The 12,514-nt window shown below is 42.9% G+C and overlaps 2 protein-coding genes and 1 pseudogene across 2 annotated transcripts; 2 read left to right on the forward strand and 1 right to left on the reverse strand.

The window, feature by feature from the left end:
• The window catches only part of LOC103649216 (asparagine synthetase [glutamine-hydrolyzing]-like), a 47,241-nt pseudogene extending 46,913 nt beyond the window's left edge, over positions 1-328 (reverse strand).
• Positions 329-5,144: 4,816 nt separating this feature from the next.
• Positions 5,145-9,771, forward strand: LOC103649217 (uncharacterized). The gene is made up of 7 exons (XM_020549372.1): positions 5,145-5,324; positions 5,404-5,506; positions 6,206-6,342; positions 6,415-6,496; positions 6,594-6,720; positions 6,801-6,955; positions 9,720-9,771. The coding sequence occupies exons 1-7, from the start codon at positions 5,192-5,194 to the stop codon at positions 9,769-9,771; spliced, it is 789 nt and encodes a 262-aa protein (XP_020404961.1). The 5' UTR covers positions 5,145-5,191.
• A 933-nt stretch (positions 9,772-10,704) lies between these two features.
• On the forward strand, positions 10,705-12,203 carry LOC103649218 (uroporphyrinogen decarboxylase 1, chloroplastic). Its single transcript, XM_008673533.3, has 2 exons — positions 10,705-11,225; positions 11,845-12,203. The coding sequence occupies exons 1-2, from the start codon at positions 11,016-11,018 to the stop codon at positions 12,106-12,108; spliced, it is 474 nt and encodes a 157-aa protein (XP_008671755.2). The 5' UTR covers positions 10,705-11,015; the 3' UTR covers positions 12,109-12,203.
• The last annotated feature ends 311 nt before the right edge of the window (positions 12,204-12,514 follow it).

Below are 12,514 nucleotides of genomic sequence, written 5' to 3' on the forward strand. Positions count from 1 at the left end.
TGGCCCATCAGACGAGTTCCCACATTGTGGCGCCGTTTTCTGGTTTCAGGAACGGGTCAAAAGTCTGTCTACTGTTTCGCAGCGCAGGCTTGTGTACAATCTTTGTTGCAGAGGAGGTAAGATTGTTTTGGAGCCTTACAAATGTCCACCGGCACCCTTATGTGACCTACTGCGATTCGATGGTGATAGTCGTGCAAGAAGGTTCCTTAGGCAAATCCGCTCATACAATTCCCTTTTCGCGTTTACCTCACTAGGTGCTGTCGTTGATCGATCGATAAATAACGGTACTGCACCTTATGTTTTCAAGATCAATGGCGTCGTACACCATCGCATTGGCTCGCTACTGCCCAGTCATGGATTGCGCCCACAATTTGCGCAGCTTTACATATATGACACTGAACATGAGGTGCAAAATAGGTTGGGCATGTTTGAGAATGAGGCTGATGTCCATGATCGTCCGGATCCAGAGGTGGCTCGTTTATTACTTAACATGCTAGATGAGCATAACAAGCTGGTCGCGGCATTTCGCTTTGCTAAAGAACGCTTACACGAAGAAGGCGACCAAAAGGTGACGTTGCGGTTGTTAGGCTGTAACACACGTCATGACGCACAATACAACTTACCAGCCAATGGTGAGCTCGCTGCTATAATAGTGGGTGATTGCTTATCTTCACAATACAAGTATGATGTCCTCGTGCACGCTAGAGACGGTGGCCTCAAACATGTTTCGTGCTTGCACCCATCCTACATGGCCTTGCAGTACCCGCTGCTTTTCCCTTACGGTGATCGTGGATATCATCTTGGAATAAAATACACTGACGTGGGAGAAGGTGATGTCGCATGCCGCAAGTATGTTACGATGCTTGAATTTGTTAGACATCGTTCACACTATAGGCTCAACGAACCGAACCCATTCACTTGCTATGGTAGGCTAAGCAACCAGCTAGCTGTCGATGCGTATTCTACGATTGAGGCGTCTCGATTGCAGTTCATAGCGGACCACCAAAAAGAATTGCGCTGTGAATCCGTACAGGGGATAACCGACGCCATTGGCAAGGGTCTCACTAGTGCGGACTCGGTTGGTGGAAGAGTTATTGTGCCTGCATCTTTTACGGGCGGCCGAAGGTACCATGTGATGAACTACCAGGCCGCGATGGCCATCTGCAGAGTATACGGCCCACCAGATCTCTTCATCACCTTCACATGCAACCCTAAATGGAAGGAGATAGTCGATGCCCTTCGCTTCGAGCCTGGTCAGCAGCCATGCGATCGTTCCGATATCGTTTTAAGGGTCTTCCATATGAAAGTCGATGAATTCATAGCAGACATTAGAGGAAATAAAATTTTTGGTCCCATCCGCGCTGGTGAGCTTCATTTTAGCTTGACACATTGAGTGGTTCCTTAGTATTGCTTTGCATGCTCTCACCTATAGTCCGTCCTATGCAGTGATTTACACCGTAGAATTCCAAAAAAGGGGCCTACCACACATACACTGTCTTCTATGGCTGCTTGGTGGTCGTTCAGAGACAGAAGCCTGTGCCATTGACGCTTTCATATGTGCTGAGATACCTGACGTTGTCATTGACCCCTTGGGCTATGCTCTCGTTGATGAATTCATGATACATGGTCCATGCGGTGATTACAACAGGCGGTGTCCATGCATGAAAAATGACAGATGCTCTAAGAAATTCCCTAAGACATACCAAGATGAGACTATCATCGACGCTTTTGGCTATACCCTTTACAGAAGACGAAACAATTGCCGGTTTCGTAGGAAAAGGTGGAATAAAATTGGACAATAGGAGCGTAGTGCTGTACAATATGCAGCTGCTTAAAAAATACAATGCACATATTAATGTCGAGTGGTGTAACAAAACACACATGATCAAGTACTTGTTTAAATATGTTACCAAGGGAAGTGATCGAGCCAAGATATATTTTGAGTTGACTGCGAACACAACAAATGCATCTCCAGGTCCTCAAATAGCCCCGCCAAATGAGATCCGCGAATACATAGATGCCAGATACCTATCAACATGTGAGGCGCTATGGCGAATCTTCGAGTTTGACATTCACTTTAGAATTCCTTCCGTGGAACGCCTGGCGATACACTTACCTGGAAAAAACATTGTACAGTACGAGCCTGGGACAGACCTACAAGCGCTGCTTTTGAGCCGTGCAGCGAAGAAGACAATGTTAACTGAATGGTTTCAAATAAACTTGAAATATAGTGATGCACGTCACCTCACTTATTGTGATTTCCCAAAAGAGTGGTCGTGGGACGTTTCTACTAGATATTGGCGTAGAAGGAGGTTGACGTCTGCCAAGATTGGTCGCATGTAGTACGTGCACCCAACAGCTGGGGAGCTATACTATCTACGCATGCTCTTGATGTTTGTTTCCGGTGCAACGAGCTTCGTTGATGTAAGGACCTTACAGGATACTGTGTACGAAACGTTCAGAGAGGCGTGCGAAGCACGTGGTTTGCTCGAAGGCGACAACGAGTGGAACCTTCTATTTGATGAGGCAATAGTCTCTGCCTCGTCATTTCAGCTTCGGCAACTGTTCGTTACCATTGTCGTCCATTGTCCTGTTTGCAATGTTCGTGCTTTGTTTGACAAATATTGGATCTACTTCACCGATGACATACACCATGGACTTAGAGAATCTCTCGGCAACCCGCGCTACACAGCTCCACATGAACAACTCCTTATGTTGCTTTCGAGGAAACTAGCAGACACGTTTGCTAATAGTGGTGCCAACATAGCTGATTATGACCTGCCAATCTTATCGGCCTATGGTGACGAAGTGTTTGGCAACCGGCTGATAAACGACGAACTGAGGTCTGAACCAATGCTATTGCGTGCCCATGCCGCCGTTGCTGTCTCGCAGTTGAATGCTGAACAACGGTTCATTTTCGAAAAGCTGACTGAATCTGCGCTGTCCTGCTCGCCGGGCATATTTTTCGTATGTGGGCATGGTGGGACGGGTAAAACTTTCTTGTGGAACGCTATACTCACACATTTGAGGTCCCGGCAAAAAATTGTGCTTGCTGTTGCCTCCTCTGGCGTGGCTTCGCTACTATTACCAAAAGGTCGTACTGCACATTCACGTTTCAAAATACCCTTCGATCTAGATGAGAGAGGTGTATGTGGTGTCAAGAGAGGTACCATGTTGTCTGAACTTATACAACGGACTTCTCTTGTCATATGGGATGAGGCGCCGATGACCCATAGGCATTGCTTTGAGGCCCTAGACAGGACTATGTGTGATATTCTTTTGGAACATAGAGCGGAAAATGCGAACATCCCATTTGGTGGCAAACCTATTGTGCTTGGAGGAGACTTTCGCCAGATTCTACCCGTGGTGCGCAAAGGCTCACGGTCTGCCATAGTGAACGCATCGATTACCAGCTCACCGTTGTGGCAGCATGCAACTGTTTTGAAACTACGGACAAATATGAGGCTCTCCAACCCGTCTTTACATGGGAAGGAACGTGCGGACTTGGAACAATTTAGCAAATGGGTCTTAGATATCGGCGATGGTGCTTTGCCAGCCATGACAAGAGGAGACGAGTCCGAACCTACATGGGTTACGATTCCTAAAGATTTATTGATACGCACGGATGGTGATGCTGCTGCGGCCCTCATATCCGAGGTCTACCCAGATTTGTTAGAGAGATATATGGACCCTACATACCTAGCTACACGCGCCATTGTATGTCCTAATAACCTTACAGCTGATAAAATAAACAACTGCATTGTCTCAATGCTCCCTGGACATGGTGTTCAATGCCTTAGTTGCGACACGATCTCAAAGGCGTCTGAACGCATACCTGATTTTGACATGTTGTATCCTACTGAGTTCCTAAACTCTATTAATGCAACAAATTTCCCTTGCCACAAACTTGTGCTAAAAACAGGCGTTACTGTCATGCTGCTACGTAACTTGAACCAGACTGCAGGGCTCTGTAACGGAACAAGGATGCTTGTAACTGAGATCGGCCATCGTATTCTTAAATGCGTAGTACTAACGCCCTCCGGAGTCGGAGAAGAGGTTTTCATACCGAGGATTGTGCTTAACACTACCGACGTCAAATGGCCCTTCACATTGCAGAGAAGACAATTTCCAGTACGGATATGCTATGCCATGACGATTAATAAGAGCCAGGGTCAGACCCTCTCAACAGTTGGCCTCTACCTTGACAGACCTGTGTTTACGCATGGCCAGCTTTACGTCGCTGTTTCAAGGGTTACATCTAGAAACGGTCTTAGAATTTTGATTGAAAATCCTGATGGTTCCTGCGGATCACAGACTCGAAACGTTGTTTACCGGGAAGTGCTGCGGGCCGTAGATGCGGACCCCCTGCAGACTTCTTAGTGCATTATCGACTCAGACTTGTACATAACCAATATGTAAAATAAAAATGTGTATACCAGCAACGCGTTTAATTATCGTACCTATTCTATTGTACAACTGCTTCCCCACCAAAACAATTTTTGGGCTCCTATACCGTTCGTCTAGCAGCCGACCGGCATGCAAGCACTAGATGTGGCAAGTTTACAAAGGGGAACCGTTATGTCTCGGTGCTCCAGTAGATCTTGTCAGACAACATCCGTGGTAGATGCCTACTCAATGATATTGGACTAACTTTACCTGGCATGTTTCTCCTATCCTAAATATTTTTTTTGGTGGCCATACTGCCCTTATCAACATTGAGTGTAATGTTTGTTAGTTGCTTATTTCGCTGGAAATGACTGACCACTGTTTCTTTACTGCAGATGGGGGACATACTCATTCCTAGCCTTATGGTTGGAGACTGCTCTCACAGCCTGTGTGTGCGTGTCTCTAGGCTTTGGGAATTCCTTGATCCTCAGGATGACAGTAGGCTCCTGCATACTGATCTTGTTTTGCTTGATGAAGAGGTACATGCATCTTTATACTGGTCTAATACTTGTGCATGCATAATAACCATCAGCTCATACAACATGATATACAATTTTCTATGCAGTTCTTGCGTGTTGTTTAAAATGTTACCTCCTTTTGTTAGGGAAACAGCATACATGCCCAGGTCTATCCTCCGTTATGCCAACAGTTCGGTGCGCTGCTTGATGAGGGAGGGGTATACAACCTGAAGTATTTCTTAGTCAGGAAAGCTAACAGATTCTACAAACCGGTTGAAAACTGCAACATGATCAGCTTTACAAAGTGGACTACGGTTGAGGTTGTCCTCCAGATCCCCCCTGCTTTTCCGGTTTGCACATATAACCTCACTCCCATAGAACAGCTGCAACCGCGCGTGGACTACAAGGAATATTTCACGGGTAACCTTCTAGACATAGTGGTTTCCATGTTACAAGTAGCGTGAATACAGTACTAATGCCCTCGCCGTTTCTATTGTAGATGTGCTCGGTGTTGTCAGTGTGATCTCCCATGTTTCATCGCTGCGCACAAGGGGACGACAGGCTGAGGTTATGAAGAGAACAGTCACTATAAGCAATGCAAGGTATCGTTTGCATTCCTATGCTGCTATACAGTCCTTTTGGGTGCCGCACACGTGTATGTTGCACAGATTTGTTTGCACCAACATTGCAAGGAACCCGTGAACAGCCTCAACCTAAACCACAGATTATCATCCGTATGGGGGCTACCGCTTCTTATTCTCCACGCTAGCAAAATTGTCGATACACTCAAGGGAATAGATGAAGGGTAAATGCACCTAGACAGTAAGAACACCATTAGATCATGCGGGGGTCAATTTGCGTCCTAAAACTCGGCAGGACTATGTCCACAAATCATGCAAGGGTTATGCTACAAACAGGTTGGACATAGTGGGAAATAAAAAAGGCCATCTTCCTTGCAAAGGAAAACTAGTTTTAAACTACCTATGTCTTCGGTTCACCATACTTCATTGCAATGTACCTTAGAAAAGATCATTTTCCCTGCTCAGCCAATCCTCCATGTCTGATATTATCTATTGCTCATATAGAAGATTACTAGACAACTTCATCTGCCATCGGCCATTTAAACAGACAGCTATTTTGAGGCCTAGCATTTAGTGGTTTACGTACTTCGCACATAATTGGCAGTATGAAATAGCGCTCTAGACGCACCGTTTATGACTTTTTTTTTCTTTGCAGTGTCCACGACTAACACGATACAATAACCAGTTTATTTGTAAACTCGCTGTTCTTCACTCTGACAGGGATACTGGGCCAACCGTTGATGTTGTGCTTTGGGGCGAGCGGGCCACAACTTTCCCAGCTGAACAGATCCACAGGGACAGTGGATCCTCACCACAGATAATAATATTTGTTGGCACTCTCGTGAGGAGTTACGCTGGTAAGTCTACTACATCCCTTTTATTGCGCTGCTAATACGCATGAGCGTCTGAAAGGTTCCATTGTATTTTAGATAATGTGTCTTTATCCGGTGGATCATCATGCAAGTGGTACATAAACGCACCGGTCCCGGAAGTAAACGCTCTCAGAACTAGGTAACTTACTCATCCTAGGTTTTCAGACATACAGTTTTCTGTCATCTTTCTCACCAAATCTGATTATTGCCATTCGTAAACTGACATGGGTAAGCAGTGCTGAAACCAACCACCACCCTGTCATTTGGGATCAGGGGAAAGCAGTTGCTGAGGGTACAGTGATTGCAGTGCCTGAACATAAGAAAGTCAAGGATATTAAGTACCTCCATCCTTTTGAAAATAAGGTACCACTACTCGGCTAAACCTTTAAATCCTAATTTTATCACAGGTTCATAGCTATTCACTTCAGTTACATTGTTTACAGAAGAAGGAATGGCTTGTCATCGTAAAGATTCTCAAGATTGATAGATCATGGTGGTACAACGCATGCAAAAAATGCCTTAGGACAACCAAACCACACGGTGACACATACAAGTGCACCAATAGTTCCTGTGACAGCATTGGATCGCCTACCCCAAGGTCAGCTCTTCTACGTCTCTCCCTGTTTTTGTTAAGGACCTGCTAGACACCTTCTATTTAGATCTAAAAATGTTAACTCATACGCGTTCTAAATTAAGCACACTGTAAGCACGATAGACATAGACCAACTTTACCCCTTTCAGTTGCATATTGCAATTTGGAGGTGAATACTAGAAAAGAAGTAAAAATTACTGTACGCATTTCGTATTTGGCTTTGATTCTTGAACCCATCAGTAATAGCAATGCAGAGATTCATAGCTACCCAGCTGATGTCAGGGATGTAAACATGCCCTAGAAATTCGTTTGAGGTATGCACAGCATTAGAGCAGGGGCAATAGCCCTGTGCAAGGTTTTGGTTGCCAATCATGTAGATAGTAGATATGGCTGCTTCAGTTCCAACTACAGCCAGAAGAGTTCCTATGATGGAGGTTGTCCAGTATATGGCTTATGCAGTTAGAGTATCTTAAGTTTGGTGAAGTTTAGCGCGCAACGCATTAGCATACCGTACATCTGTAAGATAGACCTATGCCAGTTTGTGCATAGTGTGCTTGTTCTGGTAATATAGCTAAAAGAAAAGTCGTTAAAACAAACTATGGGAACTAAAGGAGACATTTAGTGTCTAGGACAGATTTCATGGTTTGTGATGTCTGGCAATCGAAGCACTCTGTGCAGGTACAAGATATCCCTCACCGCTGAAGACGACATTGACACCGCCGAATTTATCTTCTTTGGACGAATGGCGCAGCGCCTCGTTAAAAAAAAATGTGGACACCCTCATCTCGACTAATCCACCCGATTTCATTCCAAAAGAGATTACAAATCTACTGGAAAAGTCTTTCGAGTGGAATGTTAGCTTCACCGAAAGCACAATTATTTATGGCAATGTTTCCTTCCAAGTGAATGATATAAACGCAGAAATGGATGGTGGCAACATACTTCCAGCTACACCGTCCTCACAGCCATCGTCGACCATACTTTCTCAAGGTACACCTTATCATATCTGTTTAGTAGACCTATGTACGTTAGTTTATGCCAAGTTAGAAATGAAACTAATGGTTTGTTTCCTCTGCTTGTTTCTTTCCATTCCGTTCTACCTGTATATGATGGGTCACCTAAAGCTGAAACGACACAAACTGCAAAGTCTGCCGAATAGACACAAACTGGCACTCTGCTGTCTGCTCACCTGAAACTAGGCAGATTTCTAAAAAAAGTATAAAAAAATGGCTGAACCTACACTGATTGATATTAAACTGGTCAAATTGAGTAATGATTAGTGCATATGGAAACAGAACTAAACTCATACACTGCAAACATGCTGCACAAACTACACCAGAAATTCAACATATGCTAAAAAGAGGCTAATATGCGTCATTTGTCCAGAACACCATATGCTGCGCACATGTTACACACAAAACTGGTGTATATCTCAGAAAATTACTTGAAGCAACCACAATATTATAGCTCAGGTAGATATTCAGAATATGTTCCACCCATATTAAAGACTCAGCCACATTACACTGGGAGGGGCCATAACAGCGTTTAGGCCGTAGTATTACAGTTTAAAGGCTTTTTTTCATCTATAGAACAAGCATTTCCCCCTTCTGACTTAGTAGGTTTCTTTTTGAGTACATCTCTTTTCACTGCACCCTCTCCCCATCAACTGCAGCTCTTGTGGCTCTAACCTGTTTTTTTGTCTAGCTGCTAACTCCGCGGTAGGACAAGGATCAGGTGTCACACAGAACAGGGGGGCTGCCTTCATCCGCGAGCCGTCACTGACACCAGAGAGTCACAAAGTTTCATCTATTGCCAAGGTTCATTGTTGTACTCAGTGGAACAAAATAGCTACCTACAATATAAAGCATCGTTCTCCTTCTGTATACACTAACAAATAAGCCCTAGACATGTGTTTTCATTGCAGGGTAACATACAGACAACCCCACATCAAGGAGACAATCTGCTCCAAGGAACAGAAATTGTCACTTCTCCGCCTAACGTGCAGACACCATCAGGAGCTGCTTACAGCGTGCTAGATGGGTCTACAAACAAGGCTCACAAAAGTGTTACTGGAAAAAGGTTAGGTTCATGCCAAGCAATCTACCTAGACTGTTATTCTCGTACCATCTCATCACTTTTGCATGCATGCCATGGGACCAAACTTTTTATAGGGCTCGGACATCACTTTCCAAGAAGGTTGCCAAGAAACTTTTTAGAGATGAAGACACAGGAGATGACGATGTTGTTGGTTCTGGAGACGTTGATGCTGAGTAGCGGTATGTCCAATTCTGCCCTACAACTTCATGAGATATATGCTTCCAAGTGTTCCAATTGCATGTAATATAAGCCAGTTGGTACTACGCAAATCAAAAGCCCAATGATCAGTAATAGCTACTTTTAGCTAACTAAAACACTGTGCTGCATAGGAACAACATTCAAAGCAAGCTCACAGGTCATCAGATATCTCAAACAAGCATTCTAAAGCTAACAACAGGTCCATATGCTTGTGATTGAACTAATATATGAATAAAAGAGAAAATGGTGTAACCTTCTACCGATATAGGTCAAAATAGAAATTAGCAAGTTTTTGGAAAAGAGGTCAATAGGCTAAAACATCGGCAAGTCAAAAAAATCGATAGTCAAGTGATTTCGAATGGATTACCTTCATAGACTTCTTCAGTCGAGATCTACGGAAAAAGTAGACATTATATTTGAGATTGCAATGTTTGCCAAAACTTGTTAATTGATTGCTACCCTTTTTTAGTTGCAGTGCTTTTGGACACGAGAGCCACCAGCTATGGAGACCCGCTTTTGGGAACTGAAGATCGCTTTTGGGAACTATCCCAGTTCATCTAGGTTACTCTTAGAACTTGCCCCCCCGCTGTGCAGGGAGTATAGTTTTATGCTTGTAAGATATGAGCAGCGCTATGCTGTGTGCTTGACTGCAAGTTATGCCTTTTGGTGCTTCTAGGGTAGTAGCTGGTCGTAGCTATGATATGCGTGCAATCTTGCGAGGACCATACTCGCGCTATGTAAAGCATGCCTATGTAGTCTAGGACTGAACAAGACATTGCTTCGCTTGGTACTTCTACTATTTCTCTTTGTCGTTCTGTGCTACTACCAGCCATCTATTTGTCGTTCTACTCCCCTTAACATATAATTGTTAGGTGGTAACCAATCAGACGCGTCCATTTCAAGGTTTTCCTTAGTTTCCATTGAAATTTATCTATTACCACAGTTATCTGCTAACCAAACTATGAAGTCCTGCATATAATGGTCAGAGGCTATGGCATTTATCTTATAGTACAGGAAATAGACACCGAAGCAGCTCCTATGTTCCATTGAAGAAAGAAGACAGTTCAATTTTGAATGATAAGAAAAATACCAAGGTATATCGTGTAACCCATCCTTGAATTTCAGATTGCCTTTATTTGTCATGAATATTATTTTCCTTGTTTTCATGTTTGAGCCAGATTCAGCTTGGGATACAAAGGATTTGGTCTTAGCCACCTGAGATTGTATGAACTATTATGGTGGCGTCGACTGTGGATATTAACTGGTAATTTAAATTGTATGAACTATTTAATAATTAGAAAGCTATATCTATCTACCGAGGGCAAATTAAATTGTTAGCTGATATGGGAAAAATTCCAGCCAAAGAAACTAGGTAGTGACTTAATGTAGTACCACATTGTCCAAATGGTCTTGCATATTGTTTTTGTTATCGTTAGTAATTAGTGGATTGTGAACCTAACCAAACATTAGTAAACCTATTAATGTAGTATATTTCAACCCAAAGTCATCTTCTGGTTGCTCTCGTTTTTGAATATGTGCTGACCATTTTATTCTCATCATAATATATACTTTTGAACATTAACAACTTATTTGCGAGTGCTGTTTTATTGATACCAATTGTATGGGTATAGTTCAGCAAAGCGTTCTGCCCTACACTTTGATGCTTATAAATCTTTTTGCCTCCTCTATCCTCTAGATTGATGGAAAAGCTGCTTTGCTAGGATTTGTGTGGGCCCCATGGACAATTGCAACTTACATTGTTGAAGGGGGGATGACCAACACATACACAAATATAAAGAACATGTGCCATACAGCTCCCGATGTCTTGAGGTGTCTTCTATCTCATCTTGCAGAAGCGATATCTGACTATATCATTTACCAAGTTAACTCCGGGGCCCAGTGTATACAGATATTTGATTCATGGGGTGGACAACTTCCACCTCATGTGTGGGAGCAGTGGTCAAAACCATATATCAAAAAGGTGACTTCCTTACTTTTCTTGCTTTCATGTATTACCAACTTCATGATTGGCGGTGCTGCTATGTATCTGCACTGTCTTATAGAACAACATTGATGGCTCCCACTAAATGCTCTAAAGGTCAGTATCTCCTAAGAGATACCCTTGTTCTTATACCGAAATGATTCTCATATGATTAATTACATTAACCCCCTACAATTTCTGGTACCGCATTGCAAGAATTGTTATGGTTATGACCACAAGTTCCTTATAACCACGAAAGTGAAATTTAGAGAGAGAAAACCAATCTCTCAAAATAATCAGTAGCTGGTGCTTACATCAGCAGCATGTTCTCAGTGCACATGGATTTGGAATTTTTTATACTGTATGTTACTGTAATTTGGTTTGCATATCTTCAAGACTGCAACTAGCACAGTGTATAAAACTGCTTTACTTGGTCATAATGGTAACTTCCACAAGTTTGGTGTATTTAGAGAGAGTGCCCAGAATTTCATCTTGCCCTTGAAAAATGTGCAAAATATCATATAGCTTGTAGACTATTATTTAGAGCTCAATTAAAAGATTTCATGCAAGGTTTTGATTTACTGATTCTGTTCATTAAGCTTTTATATTTCTTCGACAGATTGTGAATAGGATTAAGAAAGAGTGCCCTCATGTACCCCTTATGTTGTATATAAATGGAAATGGAGGTTTACTTGAGCGCATGAAGGACACAAGAGTTGATGTTATTGGCCTTGACTGGACAGTGGACATGGCTGATGGAAGGAAGCGCCTTGGTAATGGAATTAGTGTACAAGGGAATGTGGATCCAGCATTTCTGTTCTCACCATTACCAGTACTGATTGATGAAATTCATAGGTTAGTTAAGACTAAAAAAATCATTTAATTTATGTTATTTTGGGTTTTTGGTTAATGCTCATGTGCAATTCATTAATGAGATAACATAAAACGCTGCCTGAGTAGTATACATCTTCATGTTGGGTATGATTGGTTGCTTGCACTATGATAAACCTGCATTACACTCTATGCAGTGTAACCCCTGTATGACTTCATTGCAATGAGGTGTGTTTAGTTTGCTTGCATATCCCTTTTTCATTGTAGGAGGTTGTATTTGGTTGCTTGCATTGAGTTGGACGTAGTCACTTCTTTGTTACTGTGGTAGGCCTAAACTCCATCACTCTTCTTCAACCTCCATCTCGCTCATCCTTTCTGCCGTTCCAGGTCATATGACATTAACATCATTGTCACCTCCGTCCCCAAAATCCAAAGCGACAGGCCTTCCTTTCTCCTGC

This window comes from Zea mays, chromosome 2, assembly GCF_902167145.1.
Source record: "Zea mays cultivar B73 chromosome 2, Zm-B73-REFERENCE-NAM-5.0, whole genome shotgun sequence".
Classification (NCBI taxonomy): Eukaryota; Viridiplantae; Streptophyta; class Magnoliopsida; order Poales; family Poaceae; genus Zea; species Zea mays.